At 40.1% G+C, this 14,687-nt stretch overlaps 1 protein-coding gene across 2 annotated transcripts in view; it reads left to right on the forward strand.

Moving 5' to 3' along the window:
- SORL1 (sortilin related receptor 1) overlaps positions 1-14,687 on the forward strand; it is a 185,752-nt gene that overhangs the window by 69,859 nt on the left and 101,206 nt on the right. For both annotated transcript variants that reach the window (XM_033208099.1, XM_033208100.1), the window contains exons 9-12: positions 166-358; positions 2,078-2,195; positions 2,411-2,484; positions 13,222-13,310. In XM_033208099.1, coding sequence (XP_033063990.1) covers positions 166-358; positions 2,078-2,195; positions 2,411-2,484; positions 13,222-13,310 — 474 coding nt within the window. The remainder of the gene's footprint in view (positions 1-165; positions 359-2,077; positions 2,196-2,410; positions 2,485-13,221; positions 13,311-14,687) is intronic.

The raw sequence follows: 14,687 nt of genomic DNA on the forward strand, positions 1-14,687 counted from the left end.
GAATGATGAAATGTTCTGGAACTAGATAGTAATGATAGTTGCCCAACATTGTGAATGTGCTTAATGCCACAAAATTACGTACTTTTAAATGGTCAAATTTTCTGTTATTTATAATAACAAGCAAATACCAATTCAGGTTCATAGCTGCTTATTTTCTTATTGTAGGTATTTTGCAAATGAGCCATTTGCGGACTTCCACCGAGTGGAAGGATTGCAAGGAGTCTACATTGCTACTCTGATTAATGGTTCTATGAATGAGGAGAACATGAGATCGGTCATCACCTTTGACAAAGGGGGAACCTGGGAATTTCTTCAGGCTCCAGCCTTCACGGGATATGGAGAGAAAATCAATTGTGAGGTATTGATGTTTTAATCTTGTTTTGCTTTTTAATATAAGGGAAAGAGCCCTACTCTGTGGTAGTTTCCTATGTCTAGTATTTATTGAAAAAATACAGTATCACATAGTATTCTATTAATATCACATGGAGCAGACTTTTTTCTGTGTTGCTACATTTGGAGTTCCCAAACTTTGCTCCAAGGTCTCACTACCACTTCTGGGCAGAAGCAACTCAGGAAAAAAAAAAAAAAAAAAGATAGTATTCACTTTTAGTACTACTTGTTTAGTGAGACCATTACTTGGTCTTTTGGATTTTTGAATTTTATTTGTCCATGGTGGGCTATGCGGACACCCCCTGTATGATATATCTGTGGCCCTTGGGAACATTTCTTTGAATTTACTTCTTGGTTTTTCTTCTCTATTTAGCAATGGGTCTTGGCTTACCACATCAAATCTAATTTTGGAAAGAGACAGCCTATAAATAGATACAGACAAATATCTGGGTGCTTCCTCCTCCCTTAGTAGTGTCTTCTACAGCATCTTGGTGAGGTCCTGGGGTGGTTGGAACTTGGGTGTTTTTGAGTGTGCTATGGGGGTCAGGCTTTAGTTAAATTGTTAATGGTATCACTCAAATTCAGCTTTTTGTTTCCCTGACTGAGCAGTTTATTTATGAACTACAGGACAGTTCATCAGCTTTCAGTTTCTTCTTCTGAGTTTAGGTGGTGGAAGGAATGCATAGGAAATGGATAAGTCTATTACCTGAGGATAACAGGAACTCTTCAATGAATAGACTTCCTTGTAGGCAGAAAAGCATGAGTCACAAAGAGGAGTGAGCAAATAAATATTTCTTTGACACCCAGCCTAATTTGTTCCAGTTTTCATTGGTCAAACTGAGACTCTAGCCAGACAGATACTTGTTAGAGATCCTTTTGTGACAAAAATAAGTAGCAAATCATCCAGCAAACCTTGCTACCATTTTTACCTGACCATAACCACATAAGTACATAGTTCTCCTGTGCAGAACCCTGGCTACATCTGAGTAACACTGAACAAGCTCTTTCTGACCAGGAGAACTGAATGTGACCATATGGCAAAAGGCGTTGTCCTGATTGCTTGCAGAGCTACTAAAATCCGGACATGAGTGATGGAGGCCAGACTGAACACTTGAAGCCTTGCGCTGTATACCTACACCTTTGTGCAAATGTAAAATACATAGCAAAAAATTTAATGCCTATCCTTTGGTTTTTATATCGCATTGATACTGTACATCAGGGGAGCTTATCCGTGAGACTTATGCCTTCTGATTCTTGGTCTTTCTTATGACAGAATTGCTGGAATCATATTTGAAATACATCTCTGACTTAGAAAGTATATATGGCAAAATCATTTCATTTCTCTTTAGTTCTGAGTCACTTGAGAGGATCTCTGAGTGATAGGATGAGATGATGACTTTCCCATCTACTTGAGATGACACTGATTTCTAATTGTTATTCCCTGAGAGTCTCAGAAGGCCTTTCTAAGTTGTGATTGTTCTCTTCTTCCATGGGACATTTATGTGGGTCCAGATGATCCTCTCTGTCTGGGGAGTATGGGGACAGCCGGGCTGTGAGTCTGGTTTCCCCTGGGCCAGGCCTCCTTGCTCCGTGTCAGCTGCAGTGCCTTCACACAGGCCACAGAGTTTATAGGGAGGGCTAGGCATGGTATCACGTGCTGACACTGCCTGAAACTTTGGTTGTATAGCTTTCCCAGGGCTGTTCCCTTCATCTGGCTCAGCGCCTCAGTCAGCTCCTGAACCTCCAGCTCCGGAGAATGCCCATCCTATCCAAGGAGTCGGCTCCGGGCCTCATCATCGCCACTGGTAAGTGTGCCTTGCCTGTTCTCACAAGGGGTTCGGCTGTCTGGTGATAAGCAGCCAGATGCAGAGCGATCACCCACCACCTCCCCAGCAGTAACCACTCTTCATGGTTTGAAGGCATTCTTAGTTGCTAGATACTACTCAGAATTTCTGGCTGGGCAAGGTGATTATCTGACATACTCTTGAAATTAAAAATAATTATTTCTCTTGCATTTTAGGTTCAGTGGGAAAGAACTTGGCTAGCAAGACAAACGTGTACATCTCTAGCAGCGCTGGAGCCAGGTGGCGAGAGGTCAGCCCCCTCCCCCAATCCCCTCCCCTCCACCCTGGTTCCCGTTTGTGTGAGAATGCAGACTGTGCCTTTGCATTTCAGGGACACAAATGGTCCATGATAGAGACCAATAATGCCAGATATGACTATAAAGTAAAGACACGTACCTGAAGCCACTGATTTGTATCCACAGTTACTTTAAATTAAAAACAGACCTTTGCAAATGTGTGAATTTTACTAAACGTTCTAAGAATATGAGTTCTATGAGGGCAAAGACAATGTCTGTTTTACTGACTTCTTTATCCTTAGGACCTAAGAGTACCTGGCATGGAGTGGGGGCTCAGGGCATATATGCTGCATGTATCAGCAAATTACAACGTAGTGGTATCAGCCCTGAAACCGGCTATTATTATTATTTTGTGTATTATTGACATTGAAATGAAGCCGGTCCTTGCTGGACTATGTTGTATGGGCACTTTTATCTCATTCTGTGCTATGGAAGTAGACTCTGTTTTTGCCTTAAGGTTGTATAACTAATATCGATCCTGATTATACCAATTCCTATGGCAGGGCTAGTTCTCTAATTCCAAAATGCTAATTCATCTTCATCTTTGGGCATTAGAGAATTTCCAAACTTATTAAAAAAAAAAAAACAAAAAAAAACAAATGTTGTTTCCAGCCTCCCATCACTGATTAAGGCCAAGGACGTGTGTTTGGTCTCGTTCTGTAGGGGTTGCTTTCAGGGGTGACCCTCTAATTATGCTGGGAGCCACTAGGGTGAAATCCAGTAGATCCCTTGACAGGATGAGCACCTTGTCTTTGAGCAGCCGTGCAGGCTGGGCAGCCTAAGCAGCATGTCAGGAGTGATGTGGAGTCCTCAGAAGAGCTAGCAGACATAGTTCCCATCCACATGGTGCTTTACTGGGAATGCACCGTGCTCACCTTGATATTTGAATAGGTAATATGTAAAGCAGTAATAAAAATACCAACATTCATTTGGCACCTCGCAGTTCATGGAGGCCTGTCACAAGCCTTCTCTCACTGTGGCAGGGCTTACCATCCCTCCTGAGGAGAGAGATGAGGCTCAGACACCGTGTACTCTATGTGGCAAACACAAATACATGTTCAGATGAGGCAGGTTGTTAGGGCCATTGTGGTCAGAGTGCAGACAGTTTGAAGGAGAATTTTCGGGTTGTCCTTGTCCAGCTCCCAAGGGAAGATTAAGCAGCTGCCTCCCCTTTTCGTGGAGCTGGACGCTCCCTTTGAAATGGGGTATCCTCTTCTCTGCGCATAGGCCTGTGGTTTGTTTGTGCCTTCTGTTGGTGTAATCTGGGATTTGCACATCTGCAAGTGATTTCCTTCTGGGTAGAAAGCAGTGTCTTGTTCCTCCTCCAGTGAAGTGGTATCGTCTGGCGATTACTGGGGCAGCTGTCAGTGCCTCCCTCCACACACGCCTTGTGCCTGCCAAGAAGCAGCCAGTGCATAAGACCTTATTTTGGGACATAGCAGAAAACTAACTGGGGGATGAAAAGATTGTGAGTTTATCTGTGTGAGTGGGCATCTGAGTCCCCATGGGCAGCCTTCACTTTAGAGGGACAATCTGGGCTGTGTGCGGGAGCAGGTGGTGGCAGAGGAAGAGGCTGTAGTGGACAGAATGCTGCCTGGGGCACTGCTGATCGTAATTCTGGCTTTCTTTTCCTCCTAATTAGTTGTGCAAATTCTCTGATCCTCGGAATTCCTTTTTTGTGCTTTTTCCTTTTTTAAATAATTTTTGTTTCTTTTATTTTTAGCTTTTTTCTTTATCAACTTCATTGAAGCAGATGAAGGTACAGTACACGGCACATATTTAAAGTGTACGGTTTGATCAGAATTAATTATGGTCACCACAATTAAGAAAACAAACATTTCCATCTGCAAATTCTCTGATCCTCAGAATCCCTTTTTTGTGCTTTTTTCTTTTTAAAATAATTTTTCTTTTATTTTTAGCTTTTCTCTTTAACAACTTTACTGAAGCAGATAAGGGGATGGTACACTGCATGTATTTAAAGTGTACAGTTTGATCAGAATTATGGTCACCACAGTTAAGATAACAAACATTTCCATCACCTTCCCCGAGGTATCTTTGTGCCCCTCAGCAATCTGTGCCACTCTCTACTCTTGTCCTTGTCTGCTTCTGTTGTTCATTGGCATTTTCTAGCATAGGTTATTCATTGACATTTTCTAGAATTTTGATAAGTGGACTCACACAGTGTATATATACTGTTTTTGCCTGGCTTCTGTCACACATCACGATGATTTTGAGTTTCATCCGAGTTGTTTCGTGTATCAGTTGTTCTTTCCTTTGCTGGTTGTATCCCATTGTAGGGATATATCATAATTTCTTTATTCATTCATCTGTTGATGAACATTCCAGCTTTGCTGATTACAAATATAGCTGTTATAAACATTCATGTGCATATTTTCTTCATTTCTCTAGGGTGAATACTTAGGAATGGAATAGCTAGGCAGCATGGTGGGTGTATATTTAACTTTTTAAAGAACTGCCAAATTATTGTCCCTTTTACATTTCCACCAAACAGTATGTGAGAATTTTAATTGCTTCACATCTTTGCCAACACTTGGTATGATTAGTCTTTTTAATTTTAGACATTTTAATAAGCATGTGATAATATCTCATTGTAGTTGTAATTGGCATTTGCATGATTATTAATGATTCTTTTTGTGTGCTCATTGGCCATTTTAAAATATGGTTGTGAAGTATCTGCCCAAACCTTTTGCCTTTTTGAAAAAATTGGGTTGGTCCAGCACAGTGGCTCTGCCTATAATCCCAGCACTTTGGAAGGCTGAGGTAAGAGGATTGCTGGAGCCATGGGCAACATAGGGAGAGCTTGTCTTTACAAAAAATAAAAATAGCCAGGCATGGTGGTGCATGCCTGTAGTCCCAGCTACTCAGGAGGCTGAGATCAGAGGGTCACGTGAGCCCTGGTGGTTGAAGATGTAGTGAGCTGTAATTGTGCTGCATTCCAGCCTGGGCGGCAATGGAATGAGAGCCTGTCTCAATAAATATATAAATAAATTTTAAAAACTAATTTTAATAATTGAGTTGTCTGTCTTCTTTGAGTTGTAGGAGTGTTTTAAAAAATATGTTTTGGATTTAAGTCTTTTGTATGATGGTAGATACTCATTTTTTCCATATGGAGATCTAATTGATTTAGCACCATTTGTTGAAAACACTTCTCTCTCCCCCATTGAATTGCCTTGGTACCTGTTTGAAAATCAATTGGCCATATATGGGCCAATTTTAGGCCAATTGGGTCTATTTCTGGACTTTATTCTGTTCCATTAATCTGTCTATCTTTTCACTAATACTAAATTCTCTTAATTTCCAAAGCCTTATAGTAAATGTTGAGATCAGGTAGGGTAAGTCCTTCAACTTTGATCATTTTACAAATCATTTTCACTATTGTAGGTCCTTTGTATTTCCTGATACATTTTAGGACCACTTGTCAATTTCTATGAAATCTGCTGGGATTTTTATTATAATTGCCTTAAATTTGTAGGATCAATTTCGAGGAAAATTGATATGTTAATACTATTGAGTCTTCTGATCCATGAATACAGTATCTTTTTCCATTTCTTCTTTAATTTCTCTTAGTATTTTATAGTTTCCAGTGTAGAGGTCCTGTACATCTTTTATTAGCTTTATTCCTAGATATTTTTATTTTTATTTTTGGTATTACTGTAAATGGAATTTTATTTTCTAATTTTTGCTCTAGTATGTAAGAATACAATTGATTTTTTTATATTAATCTTGTATTCTGTGACCTTGCCAAGGTAATTCATTAGTTCTAGTAGGTTTTTAGATTCTTTGTAAGCAATCATACCATTTGCAAAGAGTGGCAGTTTTATTTCTTCCTTTCTGATCTTAATGTCTTTTATTTCTTCTCTCGTTCTTCCCTTCTTTCTTGTCCTTCTTTTTCTCTTCTTTCTTGTCCTTCTTTCTTCTTCTCTTTCCCTCCTTTCCTCCATTTTCTCCCTTCTGATTTCTTTCATTCTTCTTATCACAGTGGCTAGGGCCTCTATACAGTGTTGAATATGCCGAGACCAGCTCGGTCGGGGAGACCGTAACCCAGCAGTGCTAGAGGAATTAAAGACACACATGCAGAAATGTAGAGGTGTGAAGTGGGAAATCAGGAGGTCTCACAGCCTTCAAAGCTGAAAGCCTGAAACAGAGAGTTACCCACGTATTTCTTAACAGCAAGCCAGTCATTAGCATTGTTTCTATAGGTACTAGATTAACTAGAAATATCCCTTATGGGAAACGAAGGGATGGGCTGAAATAAAGGGATGGGTTTGGCTAGTTATCTGCAGCAGGAGCCTGTCCTTAAGGCGCAGATCGCTCATGCTATTGTTTGTGGTTTAAGAACGCCTTGAAGTGGTTTTCCGCCCTGGGTGGGCCAGGTGTTCCTTGCCCTCATTCCCGTAAACCCACAACCTTCCAGCGTGGGCGTTAGGACCATTATGAATATGTCACAGTGCTGCAGAGATGTTGTTTAAGGCCAGTTTTGGGGCCAGGATATGGCCAGATTTTGGGGGGCCTGTTACCAATGGAATAGAAGCAGTGAAAGTGGGCATTCTTGTCTTGTTCTCTGTCTCTGGGGGAAACAATTCAGGCTTTTTACCATTAACTATGATGTTAGCAGCAGATTTCTTTGTCAACATTTGGGAAGTTCCCTATTATTACTAGTTGTTGAGTATTTTTTTTATCATAATCAGAGACTGGATTTCATCAAATGCTATTTTTACATTTATTAAAATGATTTTTTCTATTACTATGATGTATTAAATATTACATTACTCAATTCTTGAATATTAAAACAACCTGGAATTTCTAGGACAAACTCTACTTGGTCATAATGCGTTATCCTTTTTATGTGCAGATAGGTTTGATTTGCTAATATTTTGTTAAAGATTTTTGCATTATTTGTGAGAGATACCTGTCTGTAATTTGTTTTTTTGTAAAATCTTAAAGTTTGGATATGAGGGTTTGGCTAGTATCACAAAACAAGCAGAGTGGTAAACCCTTCTTCCTCTTTTTTAGGACAAAGTTTGGTATTATTTTTTCTTGAGTCATTCCTTAATGAAACTGTCCAGACATTGAGTTTTCTTTCTGGGAATATTTTTTGATAAGAGATTTAATGTCTCTGGTTGATATAAGACTATTCAGATTTTCTTCTTGTTTCAATTTGGATGAGTTGTGTGTTTCAAGAAATTTGTCCCTTCACGTAACTTGTGACATTCCTTGGCCTTAGTTATTAATGATATATTCTCTTTATCTTTTTATATCTGTAGGATCTTTGGTGATGATTTCATTCCTGATATTGGTGATTTGTGTATTTTCTCTATTTTTCTTTAGTTTAGATATTTCAATACTGTTTCCAAATAATGATATTTCAATACAGATTTCCAAAGAATCTGCATTATCTCTGTTGATTGTCTATTGTCTGCTTTCTGTTTTTTTTTTTTTTTTTTTTTATTATTTTCTCCCTTATTTGTTTTGTTGTTCTTTTTGTAGCTTATTAAGATATAACCTTGGGTTATTGATTTTATATCTTCTTTTCTAATGTAAGCATCTAAAGCTGTAAGTTTTCCTTTAAATACTAATTTAGCTATATGCCACATATTCAGATATATTGTATTTTTAGTGTTTTTCTTTTTCTTTTTTTTTTTTTTTTTGAGGCGGAGTCTCGCTCTGTCGCCCGGACTGGAGTGCAGTGGCCGGATGTCAGCTCACTGCAAGCTCCGCCTCCCGGGTTTACGCCATTCTCCTGCCTCAGCCTCCCGAGTAGCTGGGACTACAGGCGCCCGCCACCTCGCCCGGCTAGTTTTTGTATTTTTAGTAGAGACGGGGTTTCACTGTGTTAGCCAGGATGGTCTCGATCTCCTGACCTCGTGATCCGCCCGTCTCGGCCTCCCAAAGTGCTGGGATTACAGGCTTGAGCCACCGCGCCCGACCTATTTTTAGTGTTTTTAAGTTCAGAGTATATTTAATGTCCTCTTTTAAAACTGAGATATAGGCTGGGCACAGTGGCTGATGCCTGTAATCCCAGCACTTAGGGAGACCAAGGCAGGAGGATCACTTGAGGCCAGGAGTTCAAGACCTGCCCAGACATCATAGTGAAACCTTGTCTCTACAAAAAATAAAAAAATTAGCCGGGCGTGCCTGTGATCCCAGCTACTCCGGAGGCTGAGGTGGGAGGCTCACTTGAGCCCGGAGGTCAAGGCTGCAGTGAGCTGTGATAGTGTCACCTTGTCTCTACAAAAAATAAAAAAATTAGCTGGGCGTGCCTGTGATCCCAGCTACTCCGGAGGCTGAGGTGGGAGGCTCACTTGAGCCCGGAGGTCAAGGCTGCAGTGAGCTGTGATAGCGTCAGTTCACTCCAGCCTGGGTAGCAGAGCAAGACCGGGTCTCAAAAACATAAAAAACAGATAAAACTGAGATATAATTCACATACTATAAAGTTCACCATTTTAAAGTGTACAGTTCAAATGTTTTTAGTATTATTCAGTAATCACCATTATCTAATTCCAGAACATTTTCATCAATCCATAATAGCTCCTGATTTTATCTTTGAATGATAAGTTATTTAGCAAAGTGTTATTTAATTTGTGAGTATTTGGGGGTTTCATAGATATTTTGTTATTGATTTCTAATTTAATTTCCTATAGTCAGAGAAGACACTTGGGATGATTTCAGTCCCTTTAGATTTACTGAGATTTGTTTTGAGATCCAGCATGTGGTCTATATTGTTGAATATATCACATGCACTGGGAAGGAATACGTATTAAGCAGTTGTTTGAGGTAGTGTTCTATAGATATTATTTATATGAAGGTGGTTGATAATGTTGTTCAGATCTTTCGTGTTCATATTGATTTTTGGGGGGTCTAGTTCTCTAAATTCCTAAGAGAGGAATGGTAAGATCACCTATTATGATTCTGAAATTGTCTGTTTCTCCTTTAAATTCTGTCAATTTTTGCTTTATTTTGGTATGCATTTTGAGTCTCTGTTGTTAAGTGTATTCACATTAATAATAATATTTTCTCATGATTTGTCCCTTTTATCTTTATGAACTGTCTCTCTTTATCTATTGTAATGCCCTTTGTCTTAAAGTCTATTTTATCTGATATTAAAATAGTTACTGCAGCCTTCTTCTGTTTACTATTTGGATAGTACATCTTTTTTTGAGTTGGTGTCTTACTCTGTCACCCGAGCTGGAGTGCAGTGGTATGATCTCGGCTCACTGCAACCTCGGCCTCCCGGGTTCAAGCAATTCTCCTGCCTTAGCCTCCCGAGTAGCTGGGATTTCAGGCGCTCACCACCACACCCAGCTAATTTTTGTATTTCTAATAGAGACGGGGTTTCACCATGTTGGTTAAGCTGGTCTCGAACTCCTGACCTCAAGTGATCCGCCTGCCTTGGCCTCCCAAAGTGCTGGGGTTACAGGTGTGAGACACCACGCCCAACCCTGGATAGTACATCTTTTAACTTCCATTCACTTTCAACCTATCTGTGTCTTTGTATTTAAAGTGTTTTTTTTTTCTCTTTTTTGAAGTTAGGTCTTGTGTGTTGTCCAGACTGGTCTTGAACTCCTGGGTTCAAGTGATCCTGCCAAGTAGTTGCAATTAAAGGCACATGCTGCCACGTGCAGTTCTTTGAAGTGTTTCTTCTAGACCACATACAGTAGGGTCTTGCTTTTTTTACTCATTCTGCCAAGCTCTGCTTTTTAACTGAAATGCTTAGGCCATTAACATTTAATATAATTATTGATATATTTGAATTTAGGTCTATTATTTCATTTATTTTCTTTTCATTTCTCCTATTTATTATTCCTCTGTTCCTTCTGTCCTGTCTCCTTTTGTATTATCTAGATACATTAAGTATTCTACTTTTATTTCGATTTTTTGGGAGGCTTCTCTGTGTAAATCTAGTGGTTTCTCTAAGGATTACAACATACATATCTAATCTTTTGTAGTCTTCTTTGAGTTAATATTGCACTTAACATAAAATTTAGAACCCTTTCAACCATATAAGTCCCTTTTCTCCTCCCCCACCTATATGTTATTTTCATATTTATCACATCAACACACATTACAAAACCCACAAAGCAGTGTTTGGTTTTGCTTTAAATTGTCATATGAATTTCAAAGAACTTAAATATTTACCCAGATATTTACCATTTCTCTTGTTTGCTCTTCGTTCTGGAAAAATCTCTGTTTACCCATGGGAAATTTCCCTACAGCCTAAAGAAATTCCTATAGCATTTCCTGTAGCAAGATCTGTTGGCTGTGAATTCTCTTGTTTATCCCTCGTTTGAAAATCTATCTCTATTTTAACTTCATTCTTGAAGGATATGTTTATTGGATAGCGAATTCTGGGTTGACAGTAATTTTCTTCCAGTACTTTAAAGATGTCTGCTGTTTTCTTGTTTTGGTGGGTTCTGATGAGAAACCTGTCTTCACTTTAGCTATCATTCTCCTGTGTGTAACATGCCATTTTTCTCTAGATACTTTGAAGATTTCTTTTTCATTGGTTTCCAGCAGTTTTGTTATGATGTGTCTAGGAGGGCTTTTCTTTGAGTTTATTCTCTAAGTAGATGCTGATTTTGAATCTATATTTATGTCTTTCACCAAATTTGTGAAATTTTCAGCCATTATTTCTTCAAAAATTTTTTCTGCCCCCGTCCCTTTCTCCTGTTCTTCTCGGACTCCAGTTACATATTAGACCTACTGTTATTATTCTCTGTGTCCTTGGCAATCTTTTTTTCTTTGAAATCTTTTTTTCCCATGTATATTCTTTTTTTTTTTTTTTTTTGAGACGGAGTCTCGCTCTGTCGCCCAGGCTGGAGTGCAGTGGCCAGATCTCAGCTCACTGCAAGCTCCGCCCCCCGGGTTTTACACCATTCTCCTGCCTCAGCCTCCCGAGGAGCTGGGACTACAGGCGCCTGCCACCTCGCCCGGCTAGTTTTTTGTATTTTTTAGTAGAGACGGGGTTTCACCGTATTAGCCAGGATGGTCTCGATCTCCTGACCTCATGATCCGCCCGTCTCGGCCTCCCAAAGTGCTGGGATTACAGGCTGGAGCCACCGCGCCCGGCCCCATGTATATTCTTTAGAGCATACAGATAGATCTGTATATTTATTTTGAAGTTCACTAATTCCTTTGTCATTGCTTTTCTGATGTTGAGCCCATCAGTAAATTTCTTGTTTCAGACATTATATTTTTCTGTTATAAAATTTGTTTGGTTTCTTTTTAAAAATTGTTTCCACTTCTCTGGGAGAATTCTTTTCTCTCATTCGTTTCACGTGTGTTTTTCTTTCCCTCATTGGACATGGTTTTTATAGCTATTTTAAAATTACAGCCGGGTATGGTGGCTCATGCCTGTAATCCCAGCACTTTGGGAGGCTGAGGCAGGTGGATCTCCTGAGGTCAGGAGTTTGAGACCAGCCTGACCAACATGGTGAAACCCTGTCTCTACTAAAAACATAAAAATGAGCTGGGCGTGGTGGTGCATGCCTGTAATTCCAGCTACTTGGGAGGTTAAAGCAGGAGATCGCTTGAACTCAGGAGGCAGAGTTTGCAGTGAACTGAGATTGCACTACTGTACTCCAACCTGGGCAACAGAATGAGACTGTGTCTCAAAAAATTAAAAAAAAAAAATCTAATATATGGGTCACTTGGGATTGGCACCTTTTGACTATCTTTTCCCTTGAGAATTGGACACATTTTATGGATATGTTTGTATGCTGTATGTTAAGTAATTTTGGTTTGTATTCTGCACATGTGAATGAAATTCATGCAATCAAGACATCTGAAGGATATTGATGTTTTTGTTTCAGCACGTAATCAGCCTGTTTAGGTTCTGACCCTGAGTTCTGTCGTGCTTTCTGTAGGTGGTAGTTTAACTCTCAGTTCAGTATGCTAAGCCTTTGTTATACTGGTTTGTATGTTTCATGCACATACACTTCAGGGGTTAGGCTGCGACTTACATAAGTTCATACACAAAATTAGGGGATTTACTTTTTTGACACTCCCTGCTATGGGATTCCATCCACACTTTCCCTACCCTACAGAGGCTCCTTTCTCTGGTTCTTTTGGGGGAAATAGTATCTGTTGAAGTTTTAGCTGTGACTGAGACTGAGGTGTACCCCATGTCTGGGACTTTCCCTTTGGGCAAAGCTTTACCAGCAAATTCATGACTTGTGTGTGTAGCTTCTCTAGGTTTTAAATCTCCACAAGCTGCTTGCTTTTGTTTACTTTTTCAGCATCCACTGGTAGTTGTTTTTTGTCCAGAGTTTTCAACTGTAATTAGCAGGAAGGATGGGCTATAGAGGGCTAATACTGTCATAGTAGAACTGGAACCGCAGTTACTTTTTAATCAAGTGTTGGTGGGAGTCATAGATTTGGATTTGAGTCTTACCTCTGCTGTTCACAGTTTGCCATTTTAATATTAAGCCTGTGTTTCTTCATTTAGGAAAAAAATTGAGATACTAGAACTTGTTCTGCCTGTCCCTAGGATTGTGTGAAACAGATGAGATAATGGATGTCAATGTCTTCTGTGAACAGAAAAATTGTTTTAAAGTGGTTGTCATTGCTGTTATGTCTATGCGCACACGTGTGCATGCCTGTGGTTATGTGTACATGGTTTCTGCACAGTTACCTCCACAGCAGTGGTGTCACCATGAATTTTTCCTCCTCAGGCACTTCCTGGACCTCACTACTACACGTGGGGAGACCACGGCGGAATCATCATGGCCATTGCCCAGGGCATGGAGACCAATGAGCTAAAGTAAGTGTCTCTGATGAGGCCTTTTAACATCAAACTCTTCTCCCAGAAATTTACGTCTGTGGTTCTAAGTGGATTATCTCTCTACAGCACTAGGTTGTTGACAGCACAATTTGTGATCTCTGGATATGACTTAAACTATTTTTTTTTGAGATGGAGTCTCACTCTGTCCCCCAGGCTGGAATGCAATGGTGCGATCTCAGCTCACTGCAACCTCCATCTCCTGGGTTCAAGCGATTCTCCTGCCCCAGCCTCCTGAGTAGCTGGGATTACAGGCGCCTGCCACAATGTCTGGGTAATTTTTGTATTTTTAGTAGAGACAGAGTTTTACCATGTTGATCAGGCTAGTCTCGAACTCCTGACCTCAGGTGATCCACCTGCCTCGGCCTCCCAAAGTGCTGGGATTACAAGTGTGAGCCACGATGGCTGCCCTGACTTAAACTCTTTATCTCTAAAATGGGAATAATAAGAACCTGTCCTTTCTATCAGAAAGGGAGATTGTGAGGAATAGGGCAATTAATTTTATGGATTTGAAAAAGTATAACACTGTAGAAAGAATTAATAATGGCCAAGTAATTAAGTGGAGGCTCTTTAATTTGTTCTCCTTTGCTTTGTGTCTTTATTACATAGAATGACTAAAAATAAATAGCAATAATAATAATACATGAGTAACAATTACAGAATGCATACACCTTGATAGCCATTGACTTCTGGTGCATTAGGTTGGTGGGGGGGTCTCATAGAGCTGGAAGGGATGTTTAGGGTTAACTGCATCATTTCACAGATGAGAAAACAGGCTCAGCAAGGCAAAGTAACTTGCCCAGGGTCATTCCTTTTGTTAGTGACATAGGCAGGATTAGCACTTGGGTTTTTAGGTTGCATCCTATATTCTTTGCAATATATTGTTCTGAAAAGCAAAACTGTCAGGAGTTTGTAACCTCTACACCCTTATGTTCTGATTTTATCAGATATATACAGATCTGTATATATATACTGGTTCTTTTGGCTCATTATTGAATGATTCATGTTAGGTCAAGTTCATGCCAGACCACACTTCTTCCTGTTTTTGAGCTGAACCCACTAGGTGGATTGGTGAAGGATCTGGAGAGGGCTTCTGTAACTATCTTGTTTATTGCAAGGACAAAGCTTTCTTTTTCTTTGCTCCTTTTAGAAACAGGGCCAGCTTGGCCGGGCACGGTGGCTCACACCTGTAATCCCAGCACTTTGGGAGGCCAAGGTGGGCGAATCACGAGGTCAGGAGATCGAGACCATCCTGGCTAACACGGTGAAACCCCGTCTCTACTAAAAATACAAAAAAAACTAGCCGGGCATGATGGTGGGCGCCTGTAGTCCCAGTTACTCGGGAGGCTGAGGCAGGAG

This window comes from Trachypithecus francoisi, unplaced genomic scaffold, assembly GCF_009764315.1.
Source record: "Trachypithecus francoisi isolate TF-2019V2 unplaced genomic scaffold, Tfra_2.0 Lachesis_group8, whole genome shotgun sequence".
NCBI classification, from domain to species: Eukaryota; Metazoa; Chordata; class Mammalia; order Primates; family Cercopithecidae; genus Trachypithecus; species Trachypithecus francoisi.